This window comes from Otolemur garnettii, unplaced genomic scaffold (assembly GCF_000181295.1).
Source record: "Otolemur garnettii isolate 467f Iridium unplaced genomic scaffold, OtoGar3 scaffold00001, whole genome shotgun sequence".
NCBI classification, from domain to species: Eukaryota; Metazoa; Chordata; class Mammalia; order Primates; family Galagidae; genus Otolemur; species Otolemur garnettii.
The window spans coordinates 47,082,693-47,095,201 of NW_003852396.1; the positions used below are offsets into that span (position 1 = coordinate 47,082,693).

General features: G+C 42.8%; 1 protein-coding gene across 3 annotated transcripts in view; it reads left to right on the forward strand.

Annotated features, from left to right (window-relative positions):
- The window catches only part of LOC100944549 (L-lactate dehydrogenase C chain), a 32,270-nt gene extending 24,331 nt beyond the window's left edge, over positions 1 to 7,939 (forward strand). For all 3 annotated transcript variants that reach the window (XM_023518859.1, XM_023518804.1, XM_023518831.1), the window contains 2 exons: positions 4,286 to 4,409; positions 7,663 to 7,939. In XM_023518859.1, coding sequence (XP_023374627.1) covers positions 4,286 to 4,409; positions 7,663 to 7,827 — 289 coding nt within the window. In that variant the 3' untranslated portion in view covers positions 7,828 to 7,939. The remainder of the gene's footprint in view (positions 1 to 4,285; positions 4,410 to 7,662) is intronic.
- Positions 7,940 to 12,509: the final 4,570 nt, after the last annotated feature.

Sequence of the window (12,509 nt, forward strand, 5' to 3'; positions counted from 1 at the left end):
ATGCCTAGCAAACAAAATATATGTTAATATTACAGTATCATTTCCTATCCTTTGGGTTTTTTTTTTTTTTTTTTTGAGACAGGGCCTCAAGCTGTCACCCTGGGTAGAGTGCCGTGGCATCACAGCTCACAGCACCCTCCAACTCCTGGGCTTAAGTGATTCTCTTGTCTCAGCCTCCCAAGTAGCTGGGACTAGAGGCGCCCACCACAACGCCTGCCTATTTTTTTTTTTTGGTTGTAGCCATCATTGTTGTTTGGTGGGCTCAGGCTGGATTTTAACCCGCCAGCTCAGATATATGTGCCTTAGCCACTTAAGCCACAGGTGCCGAGCCTGGCTTTTTCTTTTATTTTTTTTCTTTTTGAGACAGAGTCTCACTTTGTCACCCTTAGTAGAGTGTTGTAGTGTCATAGCTCACAGCAACCTTAAACTCTTGAGTTCAAGTGATTCACTTGCCTCAGTCTCCCAAGTAGCTGGGATTACAGGCACCCACCACACCACCTTACTATTTTTATTTTTATTTATTTTGAGACAGAGTCTCATTATGTCACCCTTGGTAGAGTGCTGTGGCATCACAGCTTACAGCAACCTTGAACTCTTGGGCTTAAGTGATTCTCTTACCTCAGCCTCCCAGGAGCTGGGACTACAGGTGCCTTCCATAACCACAAAATGTTTTTTTGTTATTGTTGTTTAGCAGGCCTGGGCTAGGTTTGAACCCACCAGCCAGTGCATGTGGCCGGTACCTTAACCACTGAGTTACAGGTGCTGAGCCAGCCTTGCTATTTTTAGAGATGGGGGTCTCACTCTTGGTCAGGCTGGTGTCAAACCCGTGAGCTCAGGTAATCTACCTGCCTCAGCCTTCTAGAGTGCTAGGATTACGGGCATCAGCCACTGTGCCTGGCACATTTCCTGTCCTTTTCAACAAAAATATACTTTACCCTATACACTTTCAGTTATAGGGGCCATTTGAATCATTCCTTAGTACATTCAGGGATTCAACTGATCTGGAGACAAAACCATATCCCAACCACTAAGGAAACTATTTTGACCAATACTAGTTTCCATGTGTCTTAAAGCATTCAGTTTAAAATGGCTGGTTAAAGTACTAGCCTTAAAAATATTTATTCTATCTGTGCCCTTTACCCTGTCTTTTGCATTAGTAGTTTTATTTTCATCAGGATAGTTAGCAACTAAAGGATTATATCCTTTAGCAACTAAAGGATTATAATTTTAGCCATTTTCTTTTCAACTTTTTTTCCTTTCTCAGTCCATTTTGCTAATTACTGAGGTGATAAATCTGCCATCCAGATCCCAGTTATCTATTGCAGAGCTTTCTCCAACTGATAGACAAGGTGCTGTTAATCACTAGGCAGAACTTCACTCCCTTTTCTTTTAGTTACCCCACAGATTCTTGGCCATGTTGAATTGAGGTCTAAAGGTACATTTGCCACCAATCTGCATGGTCTCCAGTAGTGGCCCTGGTTTTGGACTGACAGTCAAATGCCCAACTTCTCTGTGCTATGTTGATCCATGTGTACATGTCAGCCTTACCTTTTACAACCAAGGGTATATGTGTAGTCTGGGCACTTTAAAATTGTGTCTGGATAGTTGTTAAGACCTCCTGATGTGAATGATGGTGCTGTATGTTCTGTGTTTCCTGTTCTGTATATTTCCTTCCTTCTTTCCTTACCTTCCTGACTTACTTTTTTAGAGGCAGGATCTCACTCTGTTGCCCAGGCTGGGGTGCAGTGGCACAATCATAGCTCCCTGCAGTTTCAATCCTCCTACTTTAGTTTGTAGCTAGGACTGTAGGGATGCACCACCATGCCCAGCTAATTTTTTTTTTTTTAGACAGAGTCTCACTCTGTTGCCCTGGCTAGAGTATAGTGATGTCATCACAGCTCATTGCACTTGGGCTCAAGCAGTCCTAATGTTTTCTGTTTTTTGTAGAGATCTCAAGCAGGCTCTATAGGCTCTATAGCAGGATCTCTATAGGCTGGTCTCCAACTCCTGGCCTCAAAGAAACCCACCTCAGCTTTCTAGAGTGCTAAGATTATAGGTGTGAGCCACTGTGCCCAGCCTAATTTTTTCTTTTCTTTTCTTTTTATTTTTTTGACACAGAGTCTCAAGCTGTCGCCCTAGGTAGAGTGCTGTCGTATCACAGCTCACAGCAACCTCAGACTTATGGCTTAAGCAATTCTCTTGCCTTAGCCTCGCAAGGAGCTGGGACTACAGGCACCTGCCACAATGCCCAGCTATTTTTTTTGTTGTTGTTACAGTTGTCATTGTTGTTTTAGCTGGCCTGGGCTGGGTTTGAACCACTAGCCCCTGTGTATGTGGCCAGCGCCCTATCCACTGAGCTATGGGCGCTGCCCTCTTTTTTTAGTTTTTATAGAGATAGAGTCTCACTGTGTTACCCAGTGGTCTTTAACTCCTGGCATCAAAAGGTCCTTCTCAGCCTCCCAAAGTGATGGGATTACAGGCCTGAGCCACTGCATCTGGATCCTGTATCTTTTTGCTAAATAAACTTAGTGTGAAATTAAAATCTCTTTGTCAGTCAGACACGGTGGCTCATGTGTGTAATCTTAGCACTCTGGGAGGCCAAGGCAGGTGGATTGTCTGACCTCGGGAGCTATCGTGAGACCCCAATCTCTACTAAAAATAGAAAACACTACCTGAGAGTCATGGTAGGCACCTGCAGTCCAAACTACTCAGGAGGCTGCGGCAAGAGGATTGCTCAAGCTCAAGAGTTTGATGTTATTCTGAGCTCTGATAATGACATGACACTCTAACAGGGCATCAAGAGTAAGACTATTTCAAACCGCGCCCCCCCCAAAATCCCAAACAAAAAACCATTTTCTTTGTCCTGTCAGTTTGACTGTCAAGCCAAACCTCAGACCACTGTTGGTGGTGATACAAATATATAATACATAGTGGAAAATAAGAAAGTTGACAAAAGCAGAAAGAAAGCTCACCTGTTTTACCTTAATTGCTTCTGAAAAATTAAAATAAAAGAAGGCTCATCTGTAAATCTGCCACTCACTGTTATTCAAAAATAAACACTGTTAATAACTTGGTAGATTGATACAGTTCTAAAGTTTGTATAAAAGTTTATGTTTCAGACTGGGGTATGCTAGCGTATGCTTGTGATCCCAGCACTTTGGGAAGCTAAGGCTGGAGGGTCTTTTGTGGCCAGGTGTTCAAAACTGGCATGGGCAACATAGCGAGACCCCTTTGTACAAGAAAAAGAAAAAACATTATCCAGGCATGGTGGTATATGCTTGTAGTCACCTCTACAGAAGACCTGAGATGCTGAGGTGGGAAGATCACTGGAACCCAGGAGTTTGAGGCTGCAGTGAGGTATCAGTCCCACCCCTACACTACAGCCTTGGAGACAGAGTAAGTCTCTATCAAATTTAAAAAAAAAAATTACACATTTTTTGCAAGCCAGAGGCTTGGCGCCTGTAGCTCAAGTGGCTAAGGCACTAGCCACATACACTAGAGCTGACGGGTTTGAATCCAGCCCGGGCCCGCCAAACAACAATGATGGCTGCAACCAAAAAATAGCCAGGCGTTGTGGTGGGCACCTGTACTCCCAGCTACTTGGGAGGTGGAGGCAAGAGAATCGCTTGAGCCTAGGAGTTGGAGGTTGCTGTGAGCTGTGATACCACGGTAATCTACCCAGGGCGACAGCTTGAGGCTCTGTCTCAAGGAAAAAAAACCGTTTTTTCAAGCCAGAGATAAGAAGTGCCTAATGTTTAGGACTGTTCTTGTTTCTTCGAAAATATATCGTGGCCATTTTTCCATATCCATTCATTATTGATTTAATCATAAGTTTTAAGGAAAAATATGTCCACATGGCTTAAAACTATATAAAGTTACATTTCCATTTTGGTAACAATTTTAAATGGTTAGAGAAATTTACATGGTAACTTTCTTTTTTTCTTTACTGCGGGGATATGCTAATGTATATATGGCAACTTCCAAGGTAATCAGTTTCTATATTTGGATATTTGAGCAACAACACAAAAGTATTTCATGTTGAGTGGCACATATGTCCTAGTATTCTGTCTTTATGATAATAGAAGGGTGCATTAATTTTTATTTAAAGTGAGTAGTGAAGTTTTATGAAAATAGTATAGAAATTTTTCTAGAAGAAACCTCTGATAAAGTTTTAATAGTGCAGCATTGGCATGTACATTATTTCAAAATGGATGCTTGAAGAATATTATGTTTTCTCTGAGTTGACTTCTCATGAATTTTATTTCCTAACTTTCTATAACTGTAGTGCCTATGAGATTATCAAACTGAAGGGGTATACCTCTTGGGCTATTGGACTGTCTGTCATGGATCTGACAGGATCAATTTTGAAAAATCTTAGGAAAGTGCATCCAGTGTCCACTATGGTTAAGGTAGGCTTAAATTAAATCTTTATTATTCTTTCCACTAGTATTTATTGAATTCCTGCCATGTGCCAGGCAGTGTACAGATACTGAAGGTGATATAATAGTGGATAAAAAAGATGGAGACCCTGACTTTATAGAGTTTAATGAAAGAAATGGACTTCATAAAACAATTACAAAAGTAAATATATGATAAATTGTGACAAATGGTATGATGAAAAACTACAAAGTGCTAAGAATATACAACAGGAGAATTTACTCTGGGGAAGGACCATGGGAAGACTTCCTAAGCAAGTAAAATGTGGCCTAACCCAAATAATGAGTAGGAATTAATTTTGAAGGCTAGTCTAATATTCCAAGCAGAGGGAATGCATGTGCAGAGGATACAGGCAAATATGGATTAACACTTGAGGATCTGAAAAAAATTTCAGTTACTGAAATGTAGAGAAGGAAGGGAAGAATACTCTGTGAGGCTGGAGAAGTAGGCAGGGTCAGTCCACAAAAGCCTCATAAAAGGTGTGTGGGTCCTTACCTTAAGAGCAGCGGAAAGCAAGAGATGAGGCATTTTTATGTTAAAAAGATTCCTGTGGCAGTAATGGAGAGAACACATTTGAAGGGGACAAGAGTAAATGTAGGGAAGCTTGTTAGGTTTTGCAGTAGCTTAGAATAGAGAGGATGGTGGTAGTAAAGGTGAAGAAAAAGGGACAAATTTGAGATACATTGTATTTAAGAGGTAAAATTAATAAGACTGGGGAATGGAATGAGTGGGATGTGAGAGACAGAGAGGTCATTCTTAGGTTTCTGTTCTTAGATGGCAATCTCATTCACCGAGGAAGGAAATACGAAAGAGAAGCAAGCAGGTTGAAGGTCATGTTGCAGTTTTAGACAAATTAAATTTGAGGTGTCTTTAAGATACCTGAGCAGAAATAGGTAGATAAGTCCAATTTTCTGAAATTCATAAAAGAGTTTTGCGTTGGGGTGCATGTGTATTTAATGCGTTGCCCAAGGCAACCCTTTTTCCGATGAGTGGCAGAAAACAAAAAAGGTTGGACACCCTTGGAGGTGGCAGTGTTAGCCTAGAAAGGAGGGACAACTTTCTGTTGTGATAGGTGATGACAGAGAGGATGGGTACTGATGCATATAGATTAGTAAGTTTGGCATTAGAAGCATCTGATGCTTTCTATCTTTTTAATGAAAGGAGAGAAAATCGTCCACTGAGAGGGAAGGCATAAGAAAGTCAGAGATTTGAGAAGACTTTGAATAGTCTTTATAGATAATGGGAAAGTAGATCTGACTTTTTTAAAAAAGCAGAATTGCTATCAGGGTGGATGCTTATTTGAGGTTGGTAACCATTAATTTGTAATGTTAAATTTGTAACGTAAGCTGAAGATCAACTTTGTTTTTATCCAGTGACCTGAGTGCAGGAATGGAGAAAACAGACAGCAAAATTCATTCAGGTTCGGCTTTTACTAGCAGAGTGTGAAAGGAAAAGAGAGAGAGAGAGACAGAGATATTGGGGAATGGGAAAGAAGAAAGAGTTTGGGAGAGAGAGGTACACGCAGCTTTGGTTTGTACACATGTTGAAAATGAGTTGAATCTTCTCCTAAAAGGTCACAGACAAATTGAAGACTTTGCCCTTAAATGTGATCTATTTATATATACATATATGAATAAATATTTAAAAATAATAAAGAATGTAAGAAATATTTCTAAAAACTAAACATTAAAATGGGCAAAGGGGTTTAGGATATGGCAAAAGAGTGATAGAATGATAGATCATGGAATCTAAGTTGGGTATGGAGGGACCCCATAACAAGGTCCACAGTAGAATAATTGAACTGGGAGGAGAAGGTCCTATGAGCTAAGGAAGTCAAGAAACTGGAAAGAAAGAAAATTTGTTGTTATTCACATGAACAATGAAGTCAGCAAGGATAATGGCAGAAATCGGGATACGTAGGGATGACTGCGAGCCATGTGTCAACATCTTTTGTGAATGAGGTGGAATAACTAGGTACTGGAGGTTAGTAGATAGATGGTCATTAGAAAGGGGAAAGGAGCTGAATGAATATAAGGAGCCTCAAAAACAGAGGGATAATATGTTTTGTTTTTATAAGAGTAGGGATTTAATGATTTGGAAGGGGCAATGAGGAGTACACAGGGGATACTACTCACCCTTCTGAGGCTGCAGAGGATGTGGAATATAAGCAGTTACTCCTCTAGGACTTCCAGTCACCAAAAAGGCTTTTTTTTTTTAGGCTGGGGCTGGGTTTGAGCCTGCCACCTCTGGTATATGGGGTTGGTGCCCTATTCCTTTGAGCCACAAGTGCCGCCCCAAAAAGGCTTTTTGATCTCATAGTCCTTTAGCAGTACTGTGGCATCATGAAGGACTGCATGTATCCTTTCCCTTGAACAGAAAGGTGACTTTGTAAGGGGAAAAGTTGATTGTACCTTTCTTGGTCCTTTTTCTTGAGACAGTCTTGTTCTGTTGCCCAGGCACATCATAGAATGGTGGCATCATCATAGATTATTATAACCTCAAACTCTAGGGCTCAAGCAGTCCTCCTGCCTCAGCCTCCCAAGTATCTGGGACTATAGGCATGTACCATCAGGTCTAGTTAATTTTTTTACTTTGTTTTTTTTTTGACAGAGCCTCAAGTCATCATCCCTGGGTAGAATGCTATGATGTCACAGCTCACAGCAACCTCCAACTCCTGGGCTTGAGTGATTCTCTTGCCTCAGCCTCCCAAGTAGCTGGGACTACAGGTGCCTGCCACAACACCTGGCCATTTTTTGGTTGTAGTCATTATTGCTGCTTGGTGGGCCCAGGCTGGATTTGAAACTGCCAACTCTAGTGTGTGTGGCTGGCACCTTAGCTGCTTGAGCTATAGGCACCGAGCCTGATTTTTTTACTTTTTGTAGAAACAGGGTTTTGCTCTTGCTCAGGCTGGTCTTGAACTATTGGCCTAACCAGCCTTGGCTTCCCAGAGTGCTAGGATTACAGGCATGAGCCACCACACTTGTTCCCTTTCTTGGTCCTTTTAAAGGCCTCTGGCATGTTCTTCTTGTCACTGAATGTAAATTCTACATCATCATGGGGCATAAAGAAGCTCTCACTTTTGCTACAGTTACTCTGCTACCTCCACTTGAATCTTGTTGACCACCATAGGCTCTCTTGTATATATATACTCCTAGTCTGGAGCTCTCTTATACAGCTGCTTTTCCAGATAAGGTTACTGAACAGTAATCTAATCTTATCTTTCAGGGCTTATACGGAATAAAAGAAGAAATCTTTCTCAGTATTCCTTGTGTCTTGGGTCAGAATGGTGTCTCAGATGTTGTGAAAGTTAACATGAATTCCGAGGAGGAGGCCCTTTTCAGGAAGAGTGCAAATATACTTTGGGATATCCAGAAGGATCTAGTAATTTAAGCCTTTTAATGTTTCATCGTTTTACAGAACAGAAGATAGGAGACTGTGTATTTTACATTATGAAAGTATTTTTATCTGATCTGTAAAAAATAAAAAAATTTGAGACCTTTGACATAAATCCAGTCTTTTGAGATTAGAAAAAAGAAATGGTTAAAGAGATTTCTCCTCTTTATGAATCTTTTATAACTTTATTCACATGATATCAAACCTGTACAGGTATAAGCTATACTTGTGAGGTAGGCCATATATGTAAGAGTTGCCTTCAGGTGAAGTAGAATATGTATATAACTCATTATAATATGGAATTTAAATTCCTCTTACAAAACAAGCCCTTTTTCCAATATTGAAATTTCTTTTCTTTCTTTTTTTTTTGGCTGGGGCTGGGTTTGAACCTGTCATCTCCGGTATATGGGGCCAGCGCCCTACTTCTTGAGCCACAGATACCGCCCCTTCTTCTTCCTCTTTTTTAAAGAGATATAGTCTTGGAGTGCAGTGGCTCATCATAGCTCACTGCAGCCTTGTACCCGGGAGTTTGAATCATCCTCCTGTCCCAGCCTCCCAAGTAGCTAGACAACAGGCACATGCCACCACACCTGGCTGATTCTTAAAATTTTTTTTTTGCAGAGATGGAGTCTTCTATGTGGCCTAGGCTGGTTACAAGGGATCCTTCTGCCTCAGTCTCCCAAAGTGCTGGGATTACAGGAGTGTGAGCCACTACACCTGGCCTGAAGTATTGAAATTTCATCTTGTACTTTTTCATTAACTTCATATTATCTGCTTCATGCGTAATCTTTACTACTTTTTTTGAGACAGAGTCTCACTCTGTTGCCTGGTTAGAGTATAGTAGCATCACTATTACGGCTCACTGCAGCCGTAAACTTCTGGGCTAAAGCACTTCTCCTGCCTCAGCAACCCAAGTAGCTGGGGCTACTGGCCTCTGTCATCATGCTCAGCTTAATTTTTCTATTTTTTTGTAGAGAGGGAGTCTTGCTTTTGCTTAGGCTGGTCTCAAACTCCTGAACCTAGGCGATCCATTCGCCTCGACCTTCCAGAGTGCTAGGATTATAGACATGAGCCACAGTGCCTTAATACTTATTTTTGTGATCATATATATCAGAAAAAACATATAGCTATAAATTTATGATGCAAAAATTTTATTTTATTTGAGACAGAGTCTCAAACTGTCACCCTAGGTAGAGTGCTGTGACATCACAGCTCACAACAGCCTCAAACTCTTGGGCTTAAGCTGTTCTCTTGCCTCAGCCTCCAAGTAGTTGAGGCTACAGGCTATTTTTTTTGTTTCAGTTGTCATTGTTGTTTTAGCTAGCCTGGGCTGGGTCTGAACCTGCCAGCCTCAGTGTATGTGGCTGGCACCCTTACCCACTGAGCTACAGGTGCCACCAGTACAAAAGTTTTACTTATTTATTGTTTTGAGACAGAGCCTCAAGCTGTCTCCCTGGGTAGAGTGCTATGGCATCACAGCTCACAGCAACCTCTAGCTCCTGGGCTTAAGCGAGTCTCCTGCCTCAGCCTCCCAAGTAGCTGGGACTATAGGCACCTGCCACAACGCCTGGATATTTTTTGGTTGCAGCTGTCATTGTTGTTTGGCAGGCCCAGGCTGGATTCGAACCCGCCACCTTAGATGTATGTGGCTGGCGCCTTAGCCACTTGAGCCACAGGTGCCAAGCCAGTACAAAAGTTTTAAATGAGATGATATATTCAACTCTGAAAGTATTATACCAATTCGTATAAATTCAAATAATTGATTTGGTGTCTCAATTGAAAAACTACCCATGGAGCTTAGACTATCCTCTAGGTCATTTGCTCAGTAAACTATTACTCTGTTTGCTGTGTTATGGATATATGATTAATATGACATCATTTCTGCCCTTAAGTATCCACAATGAATGTACTTAGGGTACCTCAACTAATTGACTAATTCTTGATAACTGTCAATTGGTAGCTCCCACTTGGTGTCCAAGGTAGAAGTGCATGTGGTTCTCGTAATTTATGCATTATAAACACATATATACACATATATATTACCTTTATTCTACAAAGAATTTAAGGCAACTATAGGAAATAGGTTGTGCAACGAAAACTAAGAAATTAGGACCAAAGTAATTTACAAAGTAAGACAGGATAGAGCCAGTGGGAAAAATTTGAAGGCATATATGCAATGCAGGCCCTGAGGATTTCCACGGTCCTAGTGGGAGCACGCTCATTTGGTCAGAGAGTCACAGTTCACCCTCAGTCTGTTATTTGTGCTTTTTTTTTTTTTTGAGACAAGAGTGTCAGTCACCCTGGGATTGAGTGCTGTGGCATTATTGCTCACAGCAACCTCAAACTCTTTGGGCTCAAGTGATCCTCTTGCTTCAGCCTCCTGAGTAGCTGGGACTACAGGTGCCAGCCACAATGCTGGGCTATTTTTAGAGATGGGGCCTCACTCTTGCTCAGGCTGGTCTGGAACTCGTGAGCTCAAGTGATCAGCCTGCCTGGGCTTCTCAGAGGGCTGGGATTACAGGCACGAGCCACCATGCCCGGCCTTATTTGATGACTTTTTTTCCAGTTAACTACAACTGAACATGATTAGTTTCCCATTATTTTGTTCTTTTTCCTTTTTCTTCATGTCTTCTCCTGAATGCATGAATTATATGGGAACAAGGGGAGTCTTCTGTTGAATTTTGCCTTTCTTGAGACAGAGAGTCTGGCTCTGTTGCGCAGGCTACGGTGCAGTGGCGTCATCATAGCTCATTGCAACTTCAAACTCCTGGGCTCAAGGGATTCTCCTGCCTCACCCTCCTGAGTAACTGGGACTATAGGTGGTGTACCACCACGGCTGGCCAATTTTTCTTCTTCTTCCTCTTTCTCCTCCTCTTCTTTCTTCTTTTTCCTTCTTTTTTTTTTTGAGACAGAGTCCCTCTCTGTTGCCCAGGCTAGAGAGCCATGGTGTCACCCTAGCTCACAGCAACCTTAAATAAACTCCTGGGCTCAAGTAATCCTATTGCCCCAGCCTCCCTAGTAGCTGGGACTATAGGCTCCCACCACAATCCCTGGCTAATTTTTCTATTTTCAGTGGTGATGGTGTCCCTCTTGTTCAGGCTAGTATGGAATTCCTGAAGTCAAGCAATCTGCCTTTTTTTTTTGTTTTTTGCAGTTTTTGGCCGGGCTGGGTTTGAACCGGCCACCTCCAGCATATGGGGCCAGCACCCTACTCCTTTGAGCCACAGGCGTTGCCCCAGCAATCTGCCTTTTTTTATAGTTCCTGTTTGCATACTAAATTAAAACTTCATTTTTAGGGCGGTGCCTGTGGCTCAGTGGTAGGGTGCAGCCCCATATACCAAGGGTGGTGGGTTCGAATCTGGCCCTGGCCAAACTGCAACAAAAAAATGGCTGGGTGTTGTGGTGGACACCTGTGGTTCCAGTTACTTAGGAGGCTGAGGGAAGAGAATTGCCTAGGTCCAGGAATTGGAGGCTGCTGTGAGCTGTGTGAAGTCATGGCACTCTACTGGGGCAACAAAAACCAAAACTTCATTTTTAGGCTGAAATAAATAAATAAATAAATATATATATTTATGAGAGATTGCAGCGCCACTATCGCTGCATATATATATATATATATGAGAGATTGATAGGCTGATATATATATATATATGAGAGATTGATAGGCTGAAATATATATATGTGTGTATATATATATATGAGAGATTGCAGCACCACTATCACGTGTTGGTGCACCAATATGGTGCCGCTAGTGCGTTTTGGCACATCAATGTGGTGCCACTAGCACGTCTGGGCTTGGCAATGCAGTGCCACTGGCGTGTGTTGGTGGGTCAGTGTAGTGCCACAGGCGTGTGTTGGCGCATCAATGCAGGGCCACTAGTGCATCTTGGTGCACCATTGCAGGGCCCCTAGTGTGGGTTGGCGCACCAATGCAGGGCCACTAGCGCGGATTGGTCTGCCAATGCAGGACCCCTATGCGGGTTGGCGCGCAAATGCAGTGCCACTAGTGCATTTTGTCATGTGAATGTAGGGCCACTGGCGCGTCTTTGCACACTAATGCAGGACCATAGGTGCGGGTTGGTGCGCCAATGCAGTGTCGCTAGAGTGTCTTGATGCACCAATGCAGGGTCACTAGCACGGGTTGGTGCACCCATGCAGGGCCACTAGTGCATGTTTGCATGCAAATGCAGTGCCATTAGAATGTTTTGTTGTGCAAATGTAGGGCCACAGGTGTGGGTTGGCGCACCAATGCAGTGTCACTAGTGTGTCTTGATGCACCAATGCAGGGCCAATAGTGCGTGTTGGCATGCCTATGCAATGACACTAGCCTGTCTTGGCGCACCAATGCAGGGCCACCAGCGCAGCTTGGCACACCAATGCAGGGCTATTAGCTCATCTTAGCATGCTAATACAGGGCCACAGGTGTGGGGTGGCAGCTAATGCAGTGCCACTAGTGCGTCTTGGAGTGCCAATGCAGGGCCACTGGCACAGGTTGGCGCGCAAATGCAGGGCCACTAGCGTGGGTAAGCGCACCAAGGCAACTATTAAAAAGTGCCCTTGTGGCTTGGCGCCTATAGCTCAATCGGCTAAGGCGCCAGCCACGTACACCTAAGGTGGCGGGTTCGAATCCCCAGCCCGGACCCGCCAAACAACAATGATGGCTGCAACCAAAAATAGCC